Source organism: Lampris incognitus, chromosome 3, assembly GCF_029633865.1.
Source record: "Lampris incognitus isolate fLamInc1 chromosome 3, fLamInc1.hap2, whole genome shotgun sequence".
Classification (NCBI taxonomy): Eukaryota; Metazoa; Chordata; class Actinopteri; order Lampriformes; family Lampridae; genus Lampris; species Lampris incognitus.
In genome coordinates, this window is record NC_079213.1 from 5,664,399 (window position 1) to 5,691,880 (window position 27,482).

The 27,482-nt window shown below is 47.6% G+C and overlaps 2 protein-coding genes across 5 annotated transcripts in view; both read right to left on the reverse strand.

The window, feature by feature from the left end:
- The window catches only part of ipo8 (importin 8), a 48,262-nt gene extending 44,386 nt beyond the window's left edge, over nt 1-3,876 (reverse strand). For both annotated transcript variants that reach the window (XM_056276145.1, XM_056276144.1), the window contains exons 1-2: nt 3,601-3,876; nt 302-383 (exon numbers count right to left, since the gene is read on the reverse strand). In XM_056276145.1, coding sequence (XP_056132120.1) covers nt 302-383; nt 3,601-3,684 — 166 coding nt within the window. In that variant the 5' untranslated portion in view covers nt 3,685-3,876. The remainder of the gene's footprint in view (nt 1-301; nt 384-3,600) is intronic.
- A 2,113-nt stretch (nt 3,877-5,989) lies between these two features.
- caprin2 (caprin family member 2) lies at nt 5,990-27,048 on the reverse strand. Of its 3 annotated transcripts, none has more exons than XM_056276081.1 (21): nt 26,843-27,048; nt 25,727-25,974; nt 25,011-25,073; nt 24,809-24,895; nt 22,333-22,571; nt 16,883-16,965; nt 16,660-16,770; nt 15,785-15,819; nt 15,421-15,648; nt 14,751-14,792; nt 14,537-14,665; nt 13,408-13,492; nt 13,240-13,295; nt 11,714-11,818; nt 11,515-11,616; nt 11,085-11,228; nt 10,837-10,972; nt 10,578-10,694; nt 8,825-8,886; nt 8,655-8,709; nt 5,990-7,380 (listed from the first exon to the last, which is right to left on the reverse strand). In XM_056276081.1, the coding sequence occupies exons 2-21, from the start codon at nt 25,964-25,966 to the stop codon at nt 6,806-6,808; spliced, it is 2,694 nt and encodes an 897-aa protein (XP_056132056.1). In that variant the 5' UTR covers nt 25,967-25,974; nt 26,843-27,048; the 3' UTR covers nt 5,990-6,805. The 3 variants fall into 3 exon arrangements, with proteins under 3 accessions (XP_056132056.1, XP_056132055.1, XP_056132058.1); XM_056276080.1 differs by having other exon boundaries at nt 10,518-10,694; XM_056276083.1 differs by lacking the exons at nt 25,011-25,073; nt 25,727-25,974; nt 26,843-27,048 and having other exon boundaries at nt 10,518-10,694; nt 22,333-22,597; nt 24,809-24,867.
- Nucleotides 27,049-27,482: the final 434 nt, after the last annotated feature.

Here is a 27,482-nt window from a genome sequence, read left to right on the forward strand (position 1 = left end):
TCCTCAAGGGCTCTGTCCCATTACCTTCTGTACAAAACCCCGAAACAATCGTTAGATCTTCCATTTTAGATGAGGACAAACCCTGGCAGGGAAACCGACGAGGTTTAATTTACGTTTACTCCATTTTATTTATTTATTTATTTATTTTTACATTTATGCCCACATTTTTTCACCTGTTTTGACGGCGATGCGGCAAAATAAGTAGCCTCATACCGAAGCCACTGACGTTTTCTATCTCAGAAGGCTTTACCTGGTGCTGCTGGACCACAGGATTCAAGGCTTCACGTCCAATGTGTCTTACCTGCCTGGCGAACGGGGAAGTCCACCTGCTCCGACACGATGATCTGGAGAAGCGTGGGAGCGAAGTTGATGATCTTGTAGGACTGAAAAACAAGAGACAAAAAAAAAAGAAAGAGAGAGACTTACAAACCAACACAGCCGCCATCACTGGAAGCGCGAGTCACGAGCGCTGCTTTCGATCACAATATGAGTCGGTTGTCTTGGCGACGAAGCGCCGTCACTGCTAAAACTGATGAGAGCGATTATTTAAAATGATAAATAAAAAGCCACCTTATTTGTGCCATTGTACAGGTGACAATGACATTTGTCTTCCACATTGAACCCATCCTATTGTCTAGGAGCAGTGGGCAGCTGCAGCGCCCGGGGACGAACTCCACTTCTTCTTTCCACTGCCTTGCTCAGGGGCACAGCGGGAGTATCAGCGCTAACATGCGTGTCTTTTTGATGGTGGGAGGAAACCGGAGCACCTGGAGGAAACCCATGCAGACACGGGGAGAACATGCAAACTCCACACAGAAGGGACCCGGGACGGCCCGGGGCTCGAACCCAGGACCTTCTTGCTGTGAGGCAATAGTGGTAACCCTAGCAACTGTGGCAAAGATCATAAATTACCGCTATTAGTGTCAAAGCATTCGAAGAACAGCTGTTTTGTTGTTTCTTGTCGTCTTGCTCCCGACAGGCCGATCTGCATCCCGACTTCCTTCAGAAACAATGGCTAACCAGAGTGAAGTGGCTCAACACCGTAGCCAGCAAGCTGTGACTATTCGATGTAAAAACTAAAGCAGGAATGACAGAGAATTAATTGTGCAGCAGGAATTGTGCCGCCTTACAGCGTGTTGTAGTTGTGTCGTGTTAGCGTGCGAGTCGAGCAGAGAGGCGAGAAAGTGGGCAGCGTCCCATTTAGAGACCTAATAAGGGGTCTCGCATCATTTCCCCAAACTTTTCTGACCATATCGGACTTGAACATTCCGGGCGCTGCCGAGTATGTTGCAAGTGGCGAGAGGCCACGTCGCCTCATAACCAGCAATCACTCCGCACGACAAACAACGTGTGACACAGCCGGACGAAATGTGCGGCCACGTGTGGATTTGGACAAAGCCGCGTTATTTTTCCCATACCGCCTTTGTCGTGTTATATTCATCAGGCCAAACAGACGTGTGCGTTGGTTGAGAGAGCTTGTACAACCCAATTACCTTTCTTTCTGCTGTCGAGGGTTAAAGGTCAAACACTCCGTCTGTCAGATGCCACTGACAACCTCTAGTTTTTCCAAATACCTCAATACACATTTTTGCACAGTTCACGGTACGACACACTGAGATCTGGAAATCAGCAGCTGGTCTGAAAATGATCGTTGTTGACCAGCTGGGATAAAACTCATCCAAACGTTGCCGCACAGTTGCATCAGTTTCTCTGGACGCAGGTCCACCGCTTCACCTGGCTCTGTGCAGCCTATAGCCAAGACGACGTGGTCATTGATGTGTTACTAGAACCTACTTTCTGTTCTTCCCCCGATATTTCACGGGGGGGGGGGGGGCAGGATCTAAAAAGGGGGTCATGAGCAGGAGTACAAGGTTTTGCCAAATAGGGTATCCCTGCAGAATACACACCCCAGAAATGTTTCCCAAGGGTTTTGACATGAAACGTGTCTTCGCTTACAAACGGACATTCTCGGTGCATTACAGCAGTGGTTCTCAACCGGGGGTCCGCGGACCCCTAGTGGTCCGTGGTGTAATTGCAAGGGGTCCGTGAAAATAAAATATCTTTAAAAAAAAGATCCTATGACATTTACAGAAATAGGATTATTTTACTCAAATGTGACTGAGACCTTTATCTGCCTAAACTATAAAGGGTAACAGGACTTTTTTCTCTAGTTACATCTGTTTCACAAGTGTAATTTATTGTATTTTAATAAGAGATCTCGCTCCCGTTTGCATTGTTAAAAGTTACTGCATAAAAATTCTGTTGTTACATATATCTGAAAGTTACTGAATACATATTCTATTTAGTTACATATATCTGAAAGTTACTGAATACATATTCTGTTTTGTTACATATATCTGAAAGTTACTGCATAAGAATTCTGTTTTGTTACATATATCTGAAAGTTACTGAATACATATTCTGTTTTGTTACATATATCTGAAAGTTACTGAATACATATTCTGTTTTGTTACATATATCTGAAAGTTACTGAATACATATTCTGTTTTGTTACATATATCTGAAAGTTACTGAATACATATTCTGTTTTGTTACATATATCTGAAAGTTACTGCATAAGAATTCTGTTTTGTTAACTATATCTAAGTTACAACTGAAAGCTCTTATTTTTGCCCCAAAGAGTGAATAAATGCTATAATGCAATTTAAAATGCAGTTTCTACTGTTTCTATCAAATTGCAACCCCCTCCCCCAAGATCAGGTGGAGGGGTCCTCAGGGTAGATCAAAAATACGCAGGGGGTCCAGGACCCCAAAAAGGTTGAGAACCACTGGTTTACAGCGAACAACATGAAGGAAGCTGTAGGCCAACCGCACCAACAACGGCACGTGCGACACCTTAAACCCGCGCGAGGGTTAACGCTCGCTGCTGCATTTGCGCAGCGGAGTAAAAGCGTGAGTCTTGCTTCACACGTGGACGCAGAACTTCCCTCCTTAATTCGGAGGGGGGCCACGCCGGTTGCTCGCGTCCCTGCAACGGGGGTGAGACGGAGACGCGACGCCCCCCGGGTCCGCTTTCGTTGAACGCAAGGGGTGCGCGTTCTACGGGGGATGCAACATTTGACGTTGCGCGCTTGTCAACACCGCGAACTGAACCCGAACTCCGGGGCACGCGGCGTAGGCCCGGATGCAGCGGCAACTGTTGCCGGTTGCATATCGGTTACATTGTCGCATTTCGGCGAAACTTTGCGGGTTACTTTGAGACGAACGAGTGTTTATCGTGTGTCGCCTCACGGGAGACGGGGGGGGGAGGGGGGAGACGGGGGGGGGAGCTGGCCGGTTCTGTGTAGACTGGCTTGCTAGATGGCTGTCAGCCCACATTTCTATTGTTCTCGGATGCAACAGCTTCATGTGTCGGCTTTCGTTCTCATCCCCCCCCCCCTCTCCCCCCCCCGGACACTCTAACAGACCGGGGCTGAGGATGAAACCAGGCCCCATCTTGGATCGGCGAAACACGGCCTATAACGGTCAATACGAGCCGGGCATCATCGACTCGGGTAAAATGGGTGCAGGATGCCCCGACACGGGGTGGGGGTGGGGTGGGGGGGCAAAACAAACAAACTATATTCGTCGCTCACCCACCTGATTGAGCTCATTTTCAGCCGCTATCCGCAGGTTGGGATCAATCGTCCCTTTCAGCGCTTGGATTATGCGGTTGGGATCCATTTGGGTTTTCAATTCCGCGATTACTGGTGCGTTCCCAGAATCCCAGACACACACACACACGCACACACACACACACACGCACACGCACACACACACACACCGTCCTAAATCTGCATAGGCTGGCCCTGCCCCGTCCTACCGGCAACCAGCACGTCGGCGGACGCAAACGCAAAGTAAACAGACGATTTACGGTTTCTCTTCTTCGCCTCTTGTCGGTTTAGTAGTTTACGCGCGCTTGAGACGTTGCTGCCACCTTGCGAGCTGGACGCGCCACTGCAAAAAAAATAAAAATAAAAAAAAATCCATAACCCACACCCCCCCTAAAATAAAACCTTATAAGAAATAATTTCCCAGGACCTTTCAAAGACATTTTTCATGACTTGTGCTTGGATATTTTTTCCCTCTCCTTTTTTTTATTTGACAGAAATACAAATGATACGTGAACGTCCACTCCTGTATTGTCACAATGCGTGTCCGGTGTGTGGTGTGTGTCCGTGTGAGAGTCTACAAACGGCCAAACTGAAGCACTTTTGGGGCCTTGATTCTTTTTGGAGGTTATTGGGGATGATCAGGGGAGACCTATAAAAAATAGCAGAAAATTAAATTAAAATGCGTAATTATGCAAAATATGCATTTTTCTAAAAATGGCTAAAAACCACTTTTCTCGGCATTTCAGATGATTCTGAGCATCTTTGATTTTTTTCACCTATATAAAAAAAATTTCTGGGACTGAAATGTTTTGGCATTATGCAAAATATATATGCATTTTTGCAAAAATGCACTTATGATCCTCATTTTTTTTGGAGGTGGTAGGTATTGTTCCAGAGAGGAACAGAAAAACAGCAGGACAATAAAATAATTATGCAAATATGCATTTTCTAAAAATGGCTAAAAACCACTTTTCTCAGCATTTCAGATGATTTTGGGCATTTGGGGGGAGGGAGTTGGAGTGGGGGGGGGGGTTAGGGGCAGGGGGAAGGCGGTTAGCTGGCAGGATGAAGATTTAGACGGGTGGGTAACCAAACCGCTACATTGTAGCGGGGTTCTTCTAGTTGTATATATATATATATATATACACCATCAGACCAATCAACTATAAATAACCTTACACCGTTGTACTCGATGGTCATAACAAAAGTAAATAAAGAAAGTTAATGAACTATAGTATTAAAAATTATGTTGAACCAAAATAAAGCACTTTTGCCAGAGGGTAAATTTACAGTGTACATTAAGTGAAAATTGTATAACGTAAGCAAGCGTTATAGTATGTTTTGACTGCTTTTCTCTTTGTGCTTCTGGAACTGGCACAGATATGCTTCTCAATTTCTATAATTGAAGCAGGAAAGAATGGTTTATTATTTAAAATTGTACTTTTACGGATGTGAAATTCTGCAAAAATAAGATCAAGTAAAAAAAAAAGATGGGTTTGGAAGGCTCCATGTTGTGTCTCTCACGCACTTACTTGTCCTCATCACATTTTCTTTTTATACATCTTATAAATCCATACACTTGTTATCCTGTTTGTTTGTTTGTTTGTTTAACATTGTGATGCTGGTCGCGTGGCTCGGGTCCTGGGCTGTTCCGGTGACATCTGGACGCCGCTTGGCATCCTGCGCCTCATATTCTTCATAAATGTTATAATTCTGTTATCCTCTCTCAGTGTTGTATTGTGTAAATTGTGTAAACACAACATCCATTGCACGTTGTGCGTCTTGGTAGAGCGATCCCTCCTCTGCTGCTCTCCCTGAGGTGTCTTTCTACTGTTTCCTCCCCGTTATAGGTTTTTTTTTAGGGAGTTGTTCCTTATCCGATGCGAGGGTCTAAGGACAGCATGTTGTGTGGCTGTAAAGCCCCTTGAGGCAAATTAGTAATTTGAGATGTTGGGCCACACAAATAAAATTGACTTGACTTAGATGCTAGAATAAAGTGGTGTGGTTTTTATCAGTTAAAAAAAGAAATTATCAAGTTATTGTCTTGTTAGAAAAATCCCCTTTTTAGAGTTTGTGCTGATATGATATAGAATAGCCACGTTTCCATCCAACTTTCAAATAAAAGTCCATACCCAACACCTCCAGAAAACTGGATCAGCTCATATTAGGTAAAAGTTGATAAAACTATCATGCAAGTCTTGGGGATTTCATTTGATATCGGCCATTTCCTATTGAGCTTTTTATTTTAAACAAGGGAATTCACATAAAAACAGCTATTGAAAGCGGGGGGGATTAAATGTGTATTGCATCAGAACTGACGCGAATGTAAAGGCGAAATTTGGAGAGGAATCCAAAACACACGACTGACTTGCTCGCTCATCTTTTATTTAGGCACATCAATGGACCACTTCCAACTTCTCCACAGTAGTCTTTGTTAGTGCAATAATTTGACCTCAAGTGTTCCAACACCATACCGATCACCAGAAACACCATCCTACCACCCCTCAACTCCACATTCACAAAAACAGGCAAGAGTAAATGCTTTTAAGAGTCTTGCTTCAAGCCAAGTGCTCACTCTAAAGTCAGCTACGAGTCATCCCATAAATAAGCCATTCATACGGTTCACTTGCCACTACAGTAATCCAGTCAGTCAGTCATAAGCCATTCAGAAATGAAAAACAAAAAAAGGCACAATCTTAACATTGCATCAGAGGTCACAATGAAACCTGGTGTCCGAGACATGTGGGCTGTAACAGAGGTGATATGTAACAGTTGCATCTACAGTTAGGGACACTCATGATGAAAGCCCAGTCCCCCCCCCCCCTCAATGGTACAGTCAAAAAACTAGTTCACAGTCACAAGGAGTCACCTGGCCACCATCACCACCATGAACCACACATTCATAGGGAAAGTGCATTAGTGTGGATATCGACAATTAGCCGATTTATTCAGAATTCAAATAGCCGTTTTAAATGTAGAGAACAACTCGCTGAGCACAGCCTGAAAGAAAGAAAAATAAATCTTATTTGGCCATAAACACCATCCCATGTTTGGAAACGGGCCTGGTGTTGAGAAAGGGCACTGGCATGCTGCCTGACCACATGATAATAGAAATGAGTGTATCACAGTTTAGTGCAAAGCAGCAGTCCACGCGTCAGCAGAAGTGGGCCGCTTGTGGCGACGGTGCGGTTTCAGTCCTGGTAGAGCAGGAAGCCAGAGAAGGTGCTGTATTTCCAGGTGCTGCCATAGATGGCGCCCCGGTGCAGCCGCAGCCACACCTGGTCCCCCTGGTAGAGCGGGAGGATGGCGTGGTTGCTGGCCGTCTCGTGGTCCGGCGCCCCGTCGTTGGCGTAGGCCGACACCATCACGTCCTCGTTGCGCATGAGGTTGATGTAGAGGGGCACGTTGACGGCGAGCTTGAGGATGTGGAAGATGAAGACGTAGGTGCCGTTGGCGGGGCAGGTGAAGCGGCCGATGTGGGTGTCGTACATGTCGCCCAGGTTGCTGTGCAGCTGGTCAAACACGATGGGCTGGTCCAGGTTGCCGGGGGCGAAGTTGGCCGTGCGGGAAGCAGTGAAGGCCACCCGGAGGGTGTGGGACATCGGGTACAGCTGCATGGGCAGCAGGGTGGCGTGTTGGTGGCCGTGGGGGGCGACGGAGACCTCCAGGGTGGAAACTGAAAGGGAGTCGCCTTGGCCCGAGTCCACGATAGTGAAACTGCCATCCCGATCAGGGCTGCTCACCTGGGATGAATCACTCCAGCCAGCTATGGTGCAGGGAGAGGACAGTTAAAGGAAAATTTGCCGATTTTCAATCTTACGTGTCCACCTGTGACGGGGATAGCACATGAAAAACACCGCCTGCAGTCGTTCCTGATCGTTTCTGCATCTCTGGGGCGGCCGTAACGCATCATCGTGCAAGATGGTGGCTGGAAAACTACAGCCGAGCAGGGTTTCTAACACTCTACTCTCAACGCGCCGTTCAAAAACCACATCCCCAGTCTCTCGGCAAAGCCACATGTCCAACGGCAGAAACTGGGTCCCACAACGCCGGTGCAGAGGCTTTTATGGACGGCAGCACAGAGGCTTACACACAATGCACCCTGGGATATGTAGGCGCTGTGGGAAAGACCCAGTAAGACGGCGCCGATCCCGCCATCAGCAGAATACACTGAGGACTTTATTGCTTCAAACCACCCTGGTGACGGTGGTATTGATTCAAAACCCCAAAACATAAATAAGGTAAATGAGTTAAAACAGGAGCCAATATAAACATGGAAACCATGGTAACGTGAATAACTGCTGAGTTTTCATTCGCTGCATTTCCTTTGTTAAGTCCTACCTCGATAAAAAACCAAACAAGGGCCGAATAAAAATTCAAAATGTTGACGGTTAAACTATTTTTCTTCTCTCCCCTTTTTTGGATTTTCCCCCATTTTTCTCCCCAGTTGAGAGAGGCAAAGCGTTTGAAGTGTTAAGAAGTTTTGATTTTCAAATCTTGATTTTTGTTTTTAATCACTCCATCATACTTCTTGTTAGAGCTACATTTTAGTCTCGGGTTTAGACTCCATCACACTTCTTGTTAGAGCTACATTTTAATCTCGGGTTTAGACTCTATCACACTTCTTGTTAGAGCTACATTTTAATCTCGGGTTTAGACTCCATCACACTTCTTGTTAGAGCTACATTTTAGTCTCGGGTTTAGACTCCATCACACTTCTTGTTAGAGCTACATTTTAATCTCGGGTTTAGACTCTATCACACTTCTTGTTAGAGCTACATTTTAATCTCGGGTTTAGACTCCATCACACTTCTTCTTAGAGCTACATTTTAGTCTCGGGTTTAGACGAGCTTGCTCAAGCTCTTCATTAATGCAATAACAGAAAATACCCTAATCCAGTGGAAGACACTAGTCGCCTTTAGCGAGACTGTTCAGATCCCAGCTAAGAAAACGCCGGTGGGGGTAAAATCTCCAACTACCACAGTGTTGCTCAAAGGCACCGGTAAAGGGCATATACATTTAGACAAACTCCGCTCTTACCACTGGAGCCATGCCTTACTCCTCCATGTCGGTAGCCATGCTGATATCCAGGCTCCTGGGAGAAAATAAGACGTGAGAAAAAGCTAAAAAGTCGTAACACATCCCCCCGAGTTGTCCTATTTTCTCTCATGTTAGCATGGAGACCACCAGCTGATTATGGTTTGGCTTACCCTGGTGCCGTACAGGAGAGGGCTGGTGTCCCTGAGAGGACTCTGTGAGATGAAGGCTCCTCCTGGGGGAGCAGAGACCACAGCGTTAAGCCATGCATCCATCTGAACATGATCGTAAACAGGATTAGTTTAGAATATTTGAAGTATAGCCCCATTTTAAACTTGCTGCTCACATATGTGGGCATGTTTCATTTTTAGCTATCCATCCTTTTCTTCACACAGGACATGCAGCTCAAGCTTGTCCCCTACAGTTCAACTTCCCCACCCGTCCCCATGGCCAGTTAGAACTGTTTACCCATCTTTCTTCCCCCTCCCTCTTTTCTCCCTAATTGTACTTGGCCAATTACCCCACTCTTTTAAGCCGCCCCGGTCTCTGCTCCACCCCCTCTGCTGATCCGGGGAGGGCTGCAGACTACCACATGCCTCCTCCAATACATGTGGAGTCACCAGCCGCTTCTTTTCACCTGACAGTGAGGCGTTTCGCCAGGGGGACGTAGCGCGTGGGAGGATCACGCTATTCCCCCCAGTTCCCCCTCCCCCATGAACAGGCGCCCTGACCGGCCAGAGGAGGCGCCAGTGCAGCGACCAGGACACATACCCACAACCGGCTTCCCACCCGCAGACACGGCCCAATTGTGTCTGTAGAGACGCCCGACCGAGCCGGAGGTACCACGGGACTCGAACTGGCGATCCCCATGTTGGTAGGCAATAGACTAGACCGCTACACCACCCGGACGCCTGGTTGTTTCCCATCTTGTTGGTTTCTACACCACAGCCTACAAGAGATTACAGCAGGACTCTCTATAGACTAGTGTAGCATCAAGTTAGCTGGGTCTGAGCCACGGAGTGTTTTTTACACTGAAGGAGGATTGTTGATTTGTCCTCCATTAATTAACTGCATAGAAATGTTGATGACAAACTGGATCTGTATCCAGTATGAAGACAAGGATAGATGGCTGAAAATGAAACCCAACTATGTACTACATGAATGGTGAATATAAGACAGGCGTAGACTTAATATTGAAAATTATTGGTTTAACAATAACAACAACAACAACAAAAAAAAAAGATCCCATGACAACGGCATTTGGAGCACCGCAAACTTCTGCGGTTTCATGGTTTTTATGTATCCGAATGAAACAGAACAGTTGGGTGAGACTTTATAAGGTGAGGGTGACTGATTTGATTGACGGCCAATAACGACTATTTTTAGAAGGATGTGTGCATTGCTATGCCATTGGCTAGTTTCAATTTGGTGACACAACATCACTCGTCTTCTTTCAATAATGCTCCCATCCATTCATTGGACATCTTTGTAAGCATACACCTTCAAGTACAGGATGACTTAAGTAAAAATTTGCATTCGTCAGGAAGAGAACAACATTTTATAAATGCAAAAAATAAAATTTGTGACCTTCTAGAACCAAGTTTTGTGAATTTCTAGGACCGAGTGTTAAAGAGATGCAAGTGCAGATGAAAATGGTAACAAGAATGAAAATGAAAATCCAATTTTATTTTCATGGGACCTTCTAACTTCGGTCCTACCTGCAAACACCATGCTATGCTGCCTTTGCCAGGATGCTGGAGAAATGAGCCAGATGAACAGATAAGAAATCTAGCAATGGATGTGGAGATTAATTGCAGAGGGGATCAGAGCGGGGATAGGGGAAAAAGGAAAGCTGAGGATAGATACCTCGGTGCCACCCAGGAGAGCGAAAGGAGTTTGCCAGTCCCTTGGTGCCACGTGTCATACCTCTCACAGATCCTCGGGTGTAGTACGACTGGCCTGATCGACCCGAACCTCCACCTGAATGGCCAGGGGACAGGAAGATCTGTCCACCGTTACCCACCGTATAGTCAGACTGGTACGCTGTCAAGGACACAAGATGTTAAAAAAAAAAATATATATATATATATATATATATATAATAAAAAATTAGCAGTTGATTATGTTGGGTGCTGAGTTCAGACCAAGATTTAAGTTTGTGATGCAAGATGGAAAAAAAGTGCACCTGGCTGTTGTTCGTCCTCCGAGGGGGCAAACTCAGGTGGTGTTTGAGTACTAGTAGTGCTAAACCTGATCTCGGCAGTGTCCGCTTTGAATTTCAACTCTCCGTTCTGAGGCAAGGGGGCATTCACCTTGAAAACCTATTGAAAAAGGAAAAAGCTGCAGATGTGAAAGATGGTGGCCAAAGTGTTGGAGTAGACTTGTGTGGGAACAGCAAAGAGGAGGGGGAAAAAAGCTTTTGGCACAACTCACTGAGTGCATGTTTTGAAACGTGGTTGAGGTCAGAGGTCGTCTGGTGGGAGGTGTAGTAAAGGTCTGCTCCTGGGGAGGAGGGGAGGTGCAAGGAGGTACCATGCCATTACAAGGGGACTGTTTCCCTGACTCAGTCACAGGAGTCTGGAAGAGATGGAAAAGGACAAAAGCAGTTAGCAGATTATAGAGCAGGAACATCATTTGGAAATGTAATTATTAAAAAAACATCGCCAAGAGACAAGTGAGGATGAATTCCCAAGAGTTAATAACAAAACACAGAGCTGGCTCCCCACATTTATGTCTTTTGATGGAGAAAAATAAATACAACATGAAATCCATGGTGCAATATCTAAAAAAAAAGTCACTTTGCAGGAAAACCCATGAAATTAAAATGTATTCATTCATTTGTAGACACAGGGAGGTGGCATACCGGAGGACGATTCTTGTCCTCCAGGCTACCGGAGATGGTCGACTCCCTGCAGTACAGAGGCGGCGAGGGGAACGCCTCGTTGTCAGACAGCTGAAGAGGCTCCTGGAGAGACAGACGGCTTCAAATACAACCATGCAAACGCAAACCGGGAGGTTGACTCGATGTACCACATCCAGCAGGCGCAATGCTAGTTACTTACATGAGGGTCCTCTGAGGCAAGCGGAAGATCACATATCGCAAGACCCGGCTCCCCATTGGTCAGACTGGCTTTGCGCTCCATGAGCCTGGTGGGCAGTGGAGTGGACTAGATCGGGGAGAAATCGGTACGGAGCGATGAAACATCTAAGTCACTCCATTTGCAGTCTCAACTGGATAAGTGTATGTGTCAGAGGTGTGGACTTGAGTCACATGGCTTGGACTCGATTTTAGACTTGACAGAAGCGAAAAGACTTGACTGATAGAAGTGACCCTCGATTTGACCTTGAGCTTTACGACTTGAAGACTTGATGCCTTCCCTGAAAGCCCAAAGATAAACTGCTTTTACAAAGTGTGCAGCCGGGGCGTCTGGGTAGTGTAGCGATCTATTCTGTTGCCTACCAACATGGGGATCGCCAGTTCAAATCCCTGTGTTACCTCCGGCTTGGTCAGGTATCCCTACAGACACAATTGGCCGTGTCTCTGGGTGGGAATGTGTCACGGTCGCTGCACTAGCACCTCCTCTGGTCGGTCGGGGTGCCTGTTCGGGGGGAGGGGGGGGGACTGGGGAGAATAGCATGATCCTCCCACATGCTACGTCCTCCTGGCCAAACTCCTCACGGTCAGGTGAAAAGAAGCGGCTGGTGACCCCACACATGTCGGAGGAGGCATGTGGTAGTCTGCAGCCCGATTGTACTGCAGGAAGAGTAGTGCAGTTGGCCAGGTACAATTGGGGAGAAAAGGGGGTGGGGGGGGGATCCCAAAAAAAAAAGTGTGCTGCCAATCAGCTCTTCTTTCCATAATTACAGCTCCACTTTGAAATCAATCCATAGTAAATACACATTTCAAAAAGCATTAAAGTGGTGCTAAAAGGTGCCATTAAGGTGAGAATTACAACACTGATACAGCAGCAAACAACTATTTGCTATGTAAAGAAATAGTGGCGTATCGGCGCCCTGGGCAGAGAATGAAGTCACACTCCCTCTGTTGTGTGTTGTAAGTTTCTCGGTTCTGGAAGCCCGTCTGGCCGCGTGTGCATGTTAGCGCATCACGCGCGCGCATGAGCTAGCATTAGCAGGACCGCTAGCAAGCTAATAATTACGTTACATGGATTTAGGTCACTGGGCAGATCAAGGAAATGACTCCTGACCAAGCTGAACACATTGCTAACGTTAATAAAATAACTGGACCGTAAAAACCAATGTTCCAACCAACGAAACAGCCAAGAATGTGAACTCGCCAAGAACGTGGAGGGAGGGGGAGGTTTGCTTTGGTTTGGTCCGGGATGCTGGTGCTCAGTGTCGTGTATAGCACCTTGAATGATTTGTTTAAATTAAGTACATTGATTATTACTCTTAAAATGGCATTCAATTTGACGAGGAGGACAGAACGAGTTGTTTAGGACTTAAAAAAAAAAGCAAAAGCTTATGACTTGGAACTTGTTGGTTTGGACTTGGGACTTGCATGCGACTTGGAAAACAATGATTTGATCCCACCTCTGGTATGAGTGAGTAGACAACAGCTTCTTACATGCATTGCTTTGGGAAGAAGATCAACAGGGCTCGTCATCGATTCCCTCCGAGTGGCTGAGCGGGGAGAAAATCGTCCATTAAATAATCGAGAACCTTCCATAAAGCATACCAACATTAATAACACAAATGAGCCCCCAAAACCATCCTGGGGTCATAGCCATGTTACCTAGTGGAGAGGGGGATCCAGATGACCGTCTACCCAGTCTTTGGTGGCCATTGGTGGGAGACCTCTCACCATCCAAAAGAGAGTCCTGGGGGAGACGGGACAGACGCTAGCACCTTTTGTCTGGTATTTTACATCTCTCATGCTAACAGTGCTGTATCTGACCGGATAAAGTACACTAACGTTGGACAATGTCATTGCCAAATCAGCTTTTCAGACTGTTTCAACATGGACACCTCAAACCGCTCTTCTAAAATACCAACATCTGTTAACTTGAATGACCCCCACCCCCCCCCCCAACTCCGTTCCTCTGCTCATCATCGCTAATTGTTACCCGTCATGGCTGCTTAATCGCATGTCTTTGTGCACTTTACACACAGGTTATTGCTTAAGTATGTGTTTCTGTCTCTCCAACTCTTTCCTCAAGTAACACACTGGTTCTTGTCAGGATGCCACTGTAAATAAGAATCTGTTCTTTCATAAATAAATAAATAAATAAAGTACAATCTAATTTTTTTTACGCCAAAGCCGACCAGTGACATTAGCATAGCCAACTTGTTTTTATACCTTAGTAATTGTTTATGCCCCCTCTCAAAAGCAATACCTGTAATTTTTTTTATTGGGGGTGGGGGGGGTTTCTTCTCCCTTTTTCACCCCAGTTGTATCCGGCCAATTACCCCACTCTGCCCAGCTGTCCCGGTTGTTGCTCCACCCCCTCTGCCGATCCGGGGAGGGCTGCAGACTACCACATGTGTCCTCCGGTACATGTGGAGTCGCCAGCTGCTTCTTTTCACCTGACAGTGAGGAGTTTCACCCGGGGGACGTAGCGCATGGGAGGATCACGCTATTCCCCCCAGTCCCCCCTCCTCCCTGAACAGGCGCCCTGACCGACCAGAGGAGGCGCTAGTGCAGCGACCAGGATACATACCCACATCTGGCCAGTTGTGTCCGGAGGGGCGCCCGACCAAGCCGGAGGTGACACGGGGATTCGAACCAGCGATCCCCGTGTTGGTAGGCGACGGAATACACCGCTACGCCACCCGGACGCCCGTTGAATGAATAAGTTTAGCAGCAAATAAATGTTTACCAATAAGTCCCATCAAGAACTAGCTTAGCCATAGCAGAGTCCTACCTGCATGAAATTGAAGGAGCCATGGATTTTTGTCATCAGGTCTTCCAGGTGCTGCTTCCTCAGGATGGGGTCACTAGGCAACGCAGAGGGGAAGTTGAATATCTCCACAGCGGCATCCATATGAGAGGTCTGTCAAAAATTGTGAGAAAACACTGAAGGTGGCCGAACATCCATAGACCTTTCTATGATGGAGGAGTGGCGCTTCTGCACTTACAGATTTCACACGTTGCTCTCCTTTGGCCTTCTTCTCTTTGCTCTACTCAGAAAGGACATGAAGTTAATGTGTTAGGTCAACGTCGGAGTAACTGGGGCAGCAAAGGCCTGGTAGTTAGCAAGGTCATACAGATGTTGGGAGGACTCTTGGGGATTGCCCCCCCCCCTTTTCTCCCTAATTCAATATGGCCATTTACCCCACTCTTCTGAGCCGTCCCGGTCCCTGCTCCACCCCCTCTGCTGATCCGGGGGGGAGGGCTGCAGACTACCACATGCCTCCTCCCATACATGTGGAGTCGCCAGCCGCTTCTTTTCACCTGACAGTGAGGAGTTTCACCAGGGGGATGTAGTGCACGGGAGGATCACGCTATCCCCCCAGTTCCCCCTCCCCCCTGAACAGACATCCCAACTGACCAGAGGAGGCGCTAGTGCAGCGACCAGGACACACACCCACATCCGGCTTCCTACCTACAGATATGGCCAATTGTGTCTGTAGGGACACTTGACCAAGCCGGAAGTAACACGGGGATTCGACCCGGTGATCCCCGTCTCGGTAGGCAATGGAATAGACCGCCATGCCACCCGGACGCCCCTTGGGGAACGTTTTAATCAAAAGATGAAGGACAAGAAACCAAATCCCCATCACCCAGAGGCTTCCAGTAATAACTCACTTGTTTGGTTTTGGCAGATTGCTTCTTGGCGGTGGTCGGGAGTTTGGGGATGAAGGCAGCCACACCTCTCCAGGGTTTGTGGACGGGAGTTTTGGAGGAGTCCAGCCCATCTGCCAACTCCATCTCCCAGGAGTCAGGAGGCTCCCGTTCTTTCATGGCCTGAAAATCTGCTTTCCAGTTCTCGGTGGAACGAGTCTCCGTGTCGGTTATGTAGAGTCTGTTGAAAAACTGACATATCACCAACAGGGCCATGAGTTTATTCCTGCACGCATGCTTACAACAACAACAACAACATGCGCAGCACGCAAAATGCATCTTGGGAGGAAAAAAAACAAAAAACAAAACAAATGACACGTTCTCTTACCTCCTTTTTGGAAACATCGCTCAACTTTGATAAGGCTGACAAGAACAAAAAACAAACGGAAAGAATGTGAATTTGCAATTCTCAAGAGTAAGCCATTGTTTTGCTGGTCAACCCTGCTCATTACCTACCTCAAAAAAAAAAGGGACTGATCTCCTCATTTGACCACTGATTATTAGGGCTGAACAACACGTCGCTTCAGAATCAACACAGTAGTATACACAAGTGGAATACTCACAGTGCAGAGGGCGCAACGTAACACAAACTGGGCCCATCAACCATGTCTGGCAAAACTTCTCGACCTCGCTCAATTTTGCCTTCTACCGAGCAAGGCTTTTCACGGCTACTCTTGAAGAAAATAATTACTGTACATCTGAACCAGACAATTTAGTCTGACTGAATGACTTCCTTATTTCTCCTCAAGCGTCATCACTGCAAATTATGCAACTCCTATTTATCGAATAGGTCACAAAAAATTGCAATGATGAATATGGAATACAATAAATTAATTTATCAATTATAAAATTATTTTAAAAATGAGATTAAATCAATTAAATTACAATTTTAAAATCAATTAATTAAATTACAGTTTTAAAATCCCTTAATTGTTTTTATTCATTATTAATTAATCCATCAATTTTTTATTATTTGTTTAAATGTATGCCAAAAATGTATGCCAATAAAGATTGGAAAATACGCATAATTTCCCCACATTGCATGAACGAACATCCTCACCTTGTTTCCATATGCTTTGCACCCTTTAAAAGCCATCCCATTCCAGCACCAACTCAACGTCACATTACCACAAAAACAAAACGACAAGTTCTCAAAGCCAAAAACAAAACCAGGCAGGGAGCGGCGGCAGCATTGGTTCTTACTGGAGTGAGTCGAGTTCAGGAAGTCCTCTGGAGTCTTGCTCGGCGGGGCAGGAAGGCAGTTGAAGTACTCGCAATCCAGCAGCCTGGCGAGTTCCTCCTTCAGAAGTTTAACTGAAAAGGATGAAGTGAATTTACTGCAACACATTATTTTGTCCGCCAATATAATGAAAAAAGAAAATAGACATACGGCACAATACATGAGGCCATACGGGCCTTCACTCACATGTAGAGCCAGCCACTGGCTTGTCTTTTCCCTCCAGCAGGTCCAAGTAGACCACAGCAGACTTCTCCATCTGTTCCTCCAAACTAGAACAGTGTATCTGAGTTAGAACGGATTTCACTGGGACACACACACACACACTTTGGTGCCATAGCAAACCAGACAATTTTGTTATTACAAAAAAAAAAAAGCCACTGCTCTCTTTCAACAGTAACGGCAAGAAAAACACACAAAAAGCAGAAAATCTGACAGGAGTTAAGTCCTGTGGAACCAAAGAAGTATTTCCATTCTCGTTGCCTTCTACCCACACTCAGTTTACATGCATTTAACACCAAGTTCTAGAAATGTACAAAAAAAAAGCTTAGTTCGTGTATTCGAATAATGCTCGTCTTCCCGAATAATAATTTTTTTTTAGTTATATCATCCTGCACTTGCAGGCACACGCCAACAAAAATGTCCGACAAACAGGAGCAAGACAAGTGATCTTCTATATCGGCAAACTGAAACTAGCCGATAGCGTATCGACATGCGCATCTTTCTAAAAATGCCCAGACATTTCCGAGCTGAAACATCGGGTTCCACAAATACAAACGCCGTTCGTATTCACCATAGGGAATTATAAGCCATAATATAGTCAACTGCATCATAAATCGGATTTCCATACCGGATCAGTCGAGGCCCGGGTTACCAACGACCGCCACCAGGGTGCCGGTGGAAACTATGCTACTGCTTGGTGGAGGAGGAGAGGGGGAAGGCATGTCCAGAGGCAGCGGGAGAGGAGGAAGGGTAGGAGTGTGGAGGTGAGAGTTGGAACTTTGAATGTTGGCACTACGACTAGTAAAGGGAGAGAGCTGGCTGATATGATGACAGAAGGAAGGTAGGCATACTGTGTGTGCAAGAGACCAGGTGGAGGGGGAGTAAGGCCAGGAGCATCGGAAGTGGGTCCAAACTCTTCTACCTTGGTGCGAATGGGAGGAGAAATGGGGTGGGGGTAATCCTGAAGGAAGAGTATGTCAAGAGTGTGCTGGAGATGAAGAGTGTAAGACGGAGTGATGAATATGAAGCTACAAATCGAAGGTGTGATGATGAATGTCATCAGTGCATATGCCCTGCAAGTTGGGTGTGAGATGGAAGAGAAAGAAGAATTCTGGCGTGAGTTGGATGAAGTGGTGGAGAGGGTACCCAAGGAGGAGAGTGGTGACTGGAGCAGACTTCAATGGGCATGTTACTGAAGGGAACAGAGGTGATGGGTAAGTATGGTGTTAAGGAGAAGAATATGGAAGGACAGACGGTGGATTTTGTGAAAAGGATGGAAATGGCTGTGGTGAATACATATTTCAAGAAGAGGGAGGAACACAGGGTGACGTACAAGAGTGGAGGAACATGCACACAGGTGGACTATATCTTATGCAGGAGGCGTGATCTGAAAGGGACTGTAGACAGCAAGGTGGTGACAGGGGAGAACATAGCTAGGCAGATTCAGATGGTGGCCTGTAGGATGACTTTGGAAACCAAGAAGAGGAAGAGAGTGAAGGCAGTGCCAAGGATCAAATGGTGGAAGTTGAAGAAGGAAGACCGTTGTGTGGCGTTCAGGGAGGAGTTAAGACAGGCACTGGGTGGTAGTGAAGAGTTGCCAGATGGCTGGGCAACCACTGCAGAAATAGTGAGAGACAGCTAGGAAGGTACTTGGTGTGTCATCAGGACAGCCGAAGGAAGACAAGGAGACTTTGTGGTGGAATGAGGAAGTACAGCAAAGTATCCAGAGAAAGAGGTTTGCAAAGAAGAAGTGGGATAGTAAGAAAGTAGACAGGAGTACAATGAGACGTGGCGTAAAGCGAAGAGAGAGGTGGTGAAGGCAAAGGAAATGGTGTATGGTGAGTTGCATGAGAGGTTGGACACTAAGGAAGGAGAAAAGAACTTGTACCGATTGGCTAAACAGAGGGAGCAAGCTGGGAAGGATGTGCGGCAGGTTAGGACGATCAAGGACAGACACAGAAATGTGCTGACAAGCGAGGAGAGTGTGATGAGAAGGTGGAAGGAGTACTCTGAGGGGCTGATAAATGAAGAAAATAGAGAGAGCGAGAGAGAGAGAGAGAGGGTGGATGATAATGAATCAGGAAGTGCGGTGGATTAGCAAGGAGGAAGTGAGGGCAGCTATGAAGACGAAGAGTGGAAAGGCGGTTGGTCCAGATGACATTCCTGTGGAGGCATGGAGAGGTTTAGGAGAGATGGCAGTGAAGTTTTTAACTATACTTAGCACAAAAAGTAAGGAAATGTGTGTTTGGTAGATTATTTCTTTGTTGTAACAATGCTTCTTGGCAATGAATCTTATACCGTTGGAAAGCCTGTTTATTTCCCTTTTAAATGGCGCCACATTTGTAAGGAACATGCGTTTGTGGGATGAGCAGCAGAGCTGAGTACGTGGGTTGCGCCCATGAAAAATTTGCCAAATCTTCTCTGCCAATGCCAAACAGCTTATTTTGCTGCTGCTATTGACTCTTGTTTTGAGCCTCTGGTACCCCAGGTGCTGACAATCAGGTGCCTGATAGAAGAGCTATTGCAAAGAAGCATTGTTACAACAAAGAAATAATCTACTAAACACACATTTCCTTACTTTTTGTGCCAAGTTTAGATTGTTTAACACAATCTTGGAAAGTAAGAGGATGCCTGAGGAGTGGAGAAGAAGCATACTGGTACCGATTTTCAAGAATAAGGATGATGTGCAGAGGTATAAAGATGATCAGCCACAGCATGAAGATATGGGAAAGAGTAATAGAAGCTAGGTTAAGAGAGGAGAGGTGACGATTAGCTAGCAGCAGTATGGTTTCATGCCATGAAAGAGCACCACAAATGTGATGTTTGCTTTGAGAATGTTGATGGAGAAGTATAGAGGAGGTCAGAAGGAGGTACATTGGGTCTTTGTGGATTTAGAGAAAGCGTATGACAGGGTGCCGAGAGAGGAGGTGTGGTATTGTATGAGGAAGTTGGGAGTTGCAGAGAAGTATGTAGGAGTGGTGCAGGATATGTATGAGGGAAGTGTGACAGTGGTGAGGTGTGTGGTTGGAATGACAGATGGGTTCAAGGTGGAGGTGGGATTACATCAAGGATCGGCTCTGAGCCCTTTCTTGTTTGCAGTGATGATGGACAGGCTAATGGACGAGATCAGGCAGGAGTCTCCGTGGACTATGATGTTCACGGATGACATTGTGATCTGTAGTGCACTGGTTGAGGAGAGCCTGGAGAGGTGGAGGTATGCACTGGAGAGAAGAGGAATTAAAGTCAGTAGCAGCAAGATGGAATACCTATGTGTGAATGAGAGGGAGGACAGTGGAATGGTGAGGATGCAAGGAGTAGAGGTGACAAAGGCGCATGGGTTTATATACTTTGGGGTCAACTGTCCAAAGTAACAGGGAGTGCAGAAGAGAGGTGAAAAAGAGAGTGCAGGCAGGGTGGAGTGGGTGGAGAAGAGTGTCAGGAGTGATTTGTGACAGAAGGGTACCAGCAAGAGTTAAAGGGAAGGTTTACAAGATGGTTGTGAGACCAGCTATGTTATATGGTTTGGAGACAGTGGCACTGATGAAGAGACAGGAGGTGGAGCTGGAGGTGGCAGAGATGAAGATGATAAGATTTTCATTGGGAGTGATGAAGAAGGACAGGATTAGGGATGAGCATACTGGAGGGACAGCCCAGGTTTGACGGTTTGGGGACAAAGCAAGAGAGACAAGGTTGAGATGGTTTGGACATGTGTGGAGGAGAGATGCTGGGTATACTGGGAGAAGGATGCTGAATATGGAGCTGCCAGGGAGGAGGAGAAGAGGAAGGCCAAAGAGGAGGTTTATGGATGTGGTGAGGGAGGACATGCAGGTGGCTGGTGTGACAGAGGAAGATTGAGAGAACAGGAAGTGATGGAAATGGATGATCGGCTGTGGCGCCCCCTAACGGGAGCAGCCGAAAGTAGTAGTAGTAGTAGTAATATATGAAACTGCACAAGTTAAAATTAAGAGCTATGAGACTGAATTGACAGTGTTACACACACACACACACACACTACTGTAGAAGTCACAAGTCAGTCCTATTTCAGCATTGGTTTTAAAGAATGCTAAACACTTGACGTGTTTTTTAACTGTAAACTGAATCATACGACTATACGGCGATGAAACACATCAATGCTGCTGTTAATATTGACTTTTCTTACCAAATTTATAAAAATCGGCGTCTCATGGGTTGAAAATGGCTCAACACACCATCTACCGTTTTAAATTAGACCTGAACCTTGCAAGGCCACTTGACATGACTTATCTACGTCATGAAAAAAAAAAAAGTGTTAACGCCCTCTAATCAGAGACGAGTCTGTGAAACGGCGCTCATTTTCAAATGCTGATCGACTCGTTCCCAGTTGACACCATTTGTTGCCGGCCTCACTGACCTTTCTTCATTTCTTACATTTTCTACCGGCTCTTTGAATTTCTCGCAAACTACAGTTACAGTCATATTATTTCCTCGCTTTCAATTTTGCCACAATGGTTCGGACGTGTGCTCTCGACGGCTGCAGAAGCACCACCGGGCAACGGGGTCGCTTGGGCTGGGCTCGCGCCGCGGCCGGGTGGAGCAGTCGCCCGCCTGTCTCGAGGGGCCCCCTTCCATCTGCGGCACCGCTGTTGGGGCGCCTTCGCGGGGCAGCGTCCGACACCGTGTCAGAAGCCAGGCCGATGAGGGGGACTGGGTACAGCGGCGACTCTGGATGCACGCCAGGCCCTTCTCACAGATCTCCCCCCCCCCAGCTACCCCTGCCTCACACTCCCCCCTCCCCCCTCGCCTACTTTTTAGCATTTTGCTAAATTATGCAGTGGCCGGAGTTAGGCTCAGACCCGGGAGAGAAGTTACAATTTTAAGAAATCGTGTTTTATTCCTGAATTCCCGATGAAGCACTACTACACTACCCACAATCCTACAGCGAGTTCCACCAAACAAGAGACATTACGGTTACCATGGAGAGGTAAACCGCTCCGAAGTCGGTGGCTGGAAGCCAGAATGTAGAGAACTAACGTTGGCGAGAAATCTACTCCAAGTCTCTACTTCCCATGAGTCACTGCAAATAATGTCATCTTGTATTTTTCGGGTTAAAACAAAAAGTAAAGAAGGATTTCCCTCAGAATCGCTTATTTTAAGGTCACGATTCACCTCCGAGCTGGCTGGATCGGTTTTCGAGGCTTAAACCGCTTCGTACGGAAATTTCAAGAGGTGTCCCAGACAGCTGAATAGAGTGGGCAGTCAGCGTTTCCGCTCTACTGGCTGTCATCAAAATCAACCCCACCCCCCCAAAAATCCCATCCAGCTGCTCCACTTCATTCAGATACATGTCAAAACCGCCGAAGACTGCGGTAAATGCAGCGTCATGACACCTTTAAAACACAGGAGGAAAAACACAAATTAAACAAGTAAGAAATAGAGACCTCAGTCTGTTGTCTCTCTTCACGCCCACCAGGGCGGCGAGCTGGATGAGGTTTTGCAGCTGCTGGGCGGGGACGTGCGGCGCGCTGTTGTGCCCGGCCAGGAGGTCCTTCCTGATGTGCTCCTGCTCGAGGCTGTGGAGGAGGTGCTGAATCTGAAGAACAGTGCCGAGTCTCCTCCTTTCCGCCTCCATCTTCTCCATTTGATCTCGCTTCGCTACCCTCTTCTGGGCCCTCAGGAGCTGTCCACAGATAGATATATGGTCGACTATTTACCCCCAGAGAGAAATTAAAACATAGCAGCCAGATGCATTAAAATACAAATAACAGATAAGACTAATAAAGAATAATTTTATAAAAGTAAGTTTCAAGTGTTCTCGTGAAGGCAAGCTAGTCCACGAGCGGGGCGTCCGGGGTTTATTCCGTCGCCTACCAACATGGGGATCACCGGTTCGAACCCCTGTGTTACCTCTGGCTTGATCGGCATCTCTACAAACACAATTGGCCGTACTAGCGCCTCCTCTGGTCGGTCAGGGTACCTGTTCGGGGAGGGATGGGAGGGAATAGTGTGATCCTCCCACGCGCTACGTCCCCCTGGTGAAACTCCTCACTGTCAGGTGAAAGGAAGCGGCTGGCGACTCCACATGTATGGGAGGAGGCATGTGGTAGTCTGCAGCCCTCCCCGGATCGACAGAGGGGGTGGAGCAGAGACCGGGACGGCTCGGAAGAGTGGGGTAATCGGCCGGATACAGTTGGGGAGAAAAAGGGAGGGGGGGTTAGTCCACGAGCAGTTCAATGTCAGCAGGCCTTGCAAAGACAGGTGAATTGTAAAGTCTGATAGCCCCTGGCAGGAATGACCTCCTGCATCACTCCTTAAAAACACCATTTTAGCTTGGCTAAAATGTGTAGGGGGTGGGAGGTGTTACCCAGATCACCAGCAATCTAGCCAGCACTCTGTCCTCCTCCACCACCTCCTCCAGTGTGGCCAGCTTGGGTCCAGTGACAGACCCAGCCTTCTTGAGGAGTTCATTCAGTCTGTTGGCGTCCTTCGCCTTGACGCCTTCACCCCGGCACACCGCAGCATGGAAGATGGCGCTCGCAACAACAGACTGAAAGGACATGTGAAGCCTCTTACTGCATACACTGAAGGCCCCGAGCCTTCTCCGAGAATGGCAGACTATGTGATCCGGCTAGCAGCACTTCTTTCAAAAGCATCAGATTTAGAGATTAAATCGCACCCCGCGTAACAGCTGGAAAAGTGTTACGGTCAAATATTATAACAAACAGGCAAACCGGTGTAGTTCCAATGAGTCAGAAAAGGTCTTAAGTTGTGTTCTGCGAATCTGGATCTTGGCAAATGAACAAAATAACATCAAGTTGCCAAAATTCAGTTGCAGTTTTAAAGTACAGTTCTCTCCAATAACAAAAAAAAATCCCCAAACAAACCATGCAGGCCACATACTTAACTAGCCAAAAGCTGAGTCGAGGTTTAGATGATGACACAATACTTACTTCTTTTTTTTTTAAACTGCAATCAATTAAAAAAAGTTTACTTTAGGGGGATTATCACAAATTGATGGGCAATTCTGTAACACTGTTCCAGAAATTGCCCATCAATTTACAACCAATAAGCACACACGAACGTTTTACAAGAGCAGAGCATATTAAATATCAAGCCTTTTCAGCTCAGGTGGCGGTCAAATTGTGGACACATTTCTAAAAATAAATCTGCACAAAATATGAAGTCTGACGACTTGAGTCAAATGCTGCAGATGCAGCGCTGGGGGAGCAGAAATACAATGGACGCTTGGGTAAAATGTGATAGTGTTTCGCAAACTGAGCAAGCTAGACGAAACACTTCATTCTTCCTGACAAGGATGCATCGAAACTTGCATCGTGATTTCTTTTTGATTTTGAGATACTTTATTGGGTCCCTGTGGGGAAATTAGGCCCTGCATTTAACCCGTCCTAGCTGTGTAGCTAGGAGCAGCCGCTGTGCAGCGCCTGGGGATCAACTCCAGTTCGTCTCGCCATGCCTTGCTCAGGGGCACAGACAGGAGTATGAACCCTAACATGCTTGTCTTTTTTAGGTGGTGGGAGGAAACCGGCGCACCCGGAGAAAACCCACCGCGGACACGGGGAGAACATGCAAACTCCGCACGGAGGACGACCCGGGACGACCCCCAGAGTTGGACAACCCCAGGGCTTGAACCCAGGACCTTCTTGCTGTGAGGCAACAGCGCTGACCGCCATGCCGCCGTGACGTATTTGCATGCATTAAAAGAATTTGAAGAAATCCTATTTAGTCGCCCAATGATTTGAAATAGGCCCTAACCGAAGCTGAAATTGCAAAGCCAACTCCAAACATCACTGGGCTGGCCAACATAATCAGCGCACACACCCGTTCTTACTCCAGAGAGAGAAGAGCAAGAAAGTGAAAGAGTAAAGTGAACGGGACAGAGTCCCAAAACGCCTTTACATTCTGGGTCAACCCGTCCAGGGTCTTGTGCAGCTCCCGAGCAAAGGTTATGTTATGGAGCACCTCCTGATATTTGTCCACGGCTTCCTGTTGAGCACACAAAAAAAGAAGAGAAGGAAAATAAGCCAAGCATCTCTCAAAACCATCTCAGGACAGACGTAACTCTTCACCGCTTTATTGTCACGGATGTGCCGCTTCTTACCATCTGATCCTTATTTAGAGTCTCGCCCTCTTTCAGCCTCTTCATGTAGTCTTCCAGTTTAAGCTGTGGACACAAAACGGGAACCATCTCATGAAAACATCATGGATCAATCTATTCAGGGCATCAGAGGCTGACAATGTGTCCACCAGGACAATGTGTCCACCAGGACAATGTATCCACCAGGACAATGTATCCCGCAGGACAATGTGTCCCCCAGGACAACGTGTCCCCCAGGACAACGTATCCACCAGGACAACGTGTCCCCCAGGACAACGTGTCCAGCAGGACAACGTGTCCACCAGGACAACGTGTCCACTAGGACAACGTGTCCACCAGGACAATGTATCCACCAGGACAATGTATCCACCAGGACAATGTGTCCACCAGGACAACGTGTCCCCCAGGACAATGTGTCCAGCAGGACAACGTGTCCAGCAGGACAACGTATCCAGCAGGACAACGTATCCACCAGGACGTGTCCACCAGGACAATGTATCCACCAGGACAATGTATCCAGCAGGACAATGTGTCCACTAGGACAACGTGTCCACCAGCACAATGTATCCACCAGGACGTGTCCACCAGGACAACGTGTCCAGCAGGACAATGTATCCACTAGGACAACGTGTCCCCCAGGACAACGTGTCCACCAGTTTATCATGTAAAGCTGGGCAACAGACTACCCTCCTTCAGTTCCTCCACCTCAGCGGTCCTACCTTCTTTTTCTCCAAGTTGCGGACCTTGTGTTTGAGGCAGATGAGGCCGTCCTCAATGTAGGTCTCGTAGCCGTGGTAGGCGGTGGAGACGTCCAGGTTGAGCTGGAGGGGAGCCTGCCCGCCGGGGGAGTCCATCTTCGGGCCGCCGGCCTTCAGGCTCTCCTGCCTTTTGTCCCCGTCCTCTGAGCACTCAGGTGGGGGGGAGACATCCGGGGTAGGGGAAGGAGACAGCTGCACCATGTCGATATCTTCAATGATGGAGGAAGGGAGGACAAGCCGGGATCGGCCGTTGTCATCGAGCGTTTGAGGGGGGGGGAGGAGGGAGGGGGGGGGGGAGAGAGGGAGAGAGAAAAAAAACGAGCAAAGTTAATGCACACACGCAGGAGAAAAGAGGCCGGCCATGCCGTGTCGTGTCGTGTCATGCCATGCCGGTGTGGGTGAGGCAGAAAGCAGGAGGCTTCGGCAGCGCTGCGCTCTCGCCCCGAAGCCTGGAGCGCAGCCAAACGCGTGACAATGCATTTCGATACCGCCCATTCAACAGCGGGCTTTTCTCTTTGATTCATGCAGCCCACAGACGCAGAAAGAACCAGTTAATACGCCGACAAAAGAAGGGGGGGGAGAGGGGGGGGGAGAGAGAGAACCCCCCCCCCCACCCCATGCTAAACAGGGGGTGATTTTTGGATCCCCTCCCGTGAATCGCATTACTCCTGTGCGGATTCAACCACGCGCGTGACCTCGGGTTTAACGTCCATCACTCGCTAGCGGACAAATCAGGCGACCGATAACGACCGTAATCGATAACCGGTCGAGAACAGCGGCACGTATCGATAACGTCAATTTACCGCTGATGATTAAGCAAAAGCTTTGGCACAAGGATTACCCATCCCACCACCCCCCCACCGCCCGTCACAACGCTACCGGTTTACGGCGTAAAGGGGAAGGGGGGAAAGGGGGGACGAGGCTTCGCATGTGGCGGCGGTTATGGCAGCGGCGGCGGCGGCGGCGCTCTCCATACGTCACTTTGCGTTTCCCAAACGCTCCGCTGCAGCACGCGTCAGCGTTTCCGTGAAAAGACAAACCGAAACCAACGCCACGCCGAGAAAACAGCTGACCAACCTCGCGCGTGTGTCTCTCTCGCGCTCTCTCTCGCTCCGGCTCGCTTTGTTGCAACACGTCGCCGATCCGAGTCCTCCACGCAGCAGCCGGTCCACCCAAACCCCGACTGGCCCTCTCTTCCGGCTCGCGCGAAAGCGCTGTTAAAGTTGACCGAGGTCGGACCCGTGCCAACTCATACCTTAAATACCCCTCCACCTCACACCCATGCTAGCCAGACCGGGTTGAGGAGAGGAGGGGGGGGGGAATAAAAAAGAAGCCGGGTGACGTCACAAGGCACCTGTCACGGCGCGCATGGACACGGTGGACCCTAATTTCCGGTCTTGCGTCGAACTCTCGTTTCCACGTCGAGATCCGTTTCCCCCCCCTATGGAAGTAGGTTTGCTATCCGCTACGATCAGGTTAAGGTAATCCGTAGGTTAAGGTTCGGTTGAGGTTAGGTTAAGGTTCGGTTAAAGTTAGGGTTCGGTTGAGGTTAGGGTTCGGTTGAGGTTATGGTTATGGTTCGGTTAAGGTTCGGTTAAGGTTAGGGTTCGGTTGAGGTTAGGGTTCGGTTAAAGTTAGGGTTCGGTTGAGTTTAGGGTTCGGTTGAGGTTAGGGTTCGATTAAGGTTAGGGTCCGGTTGAGGTTATGGTTCGGTTAA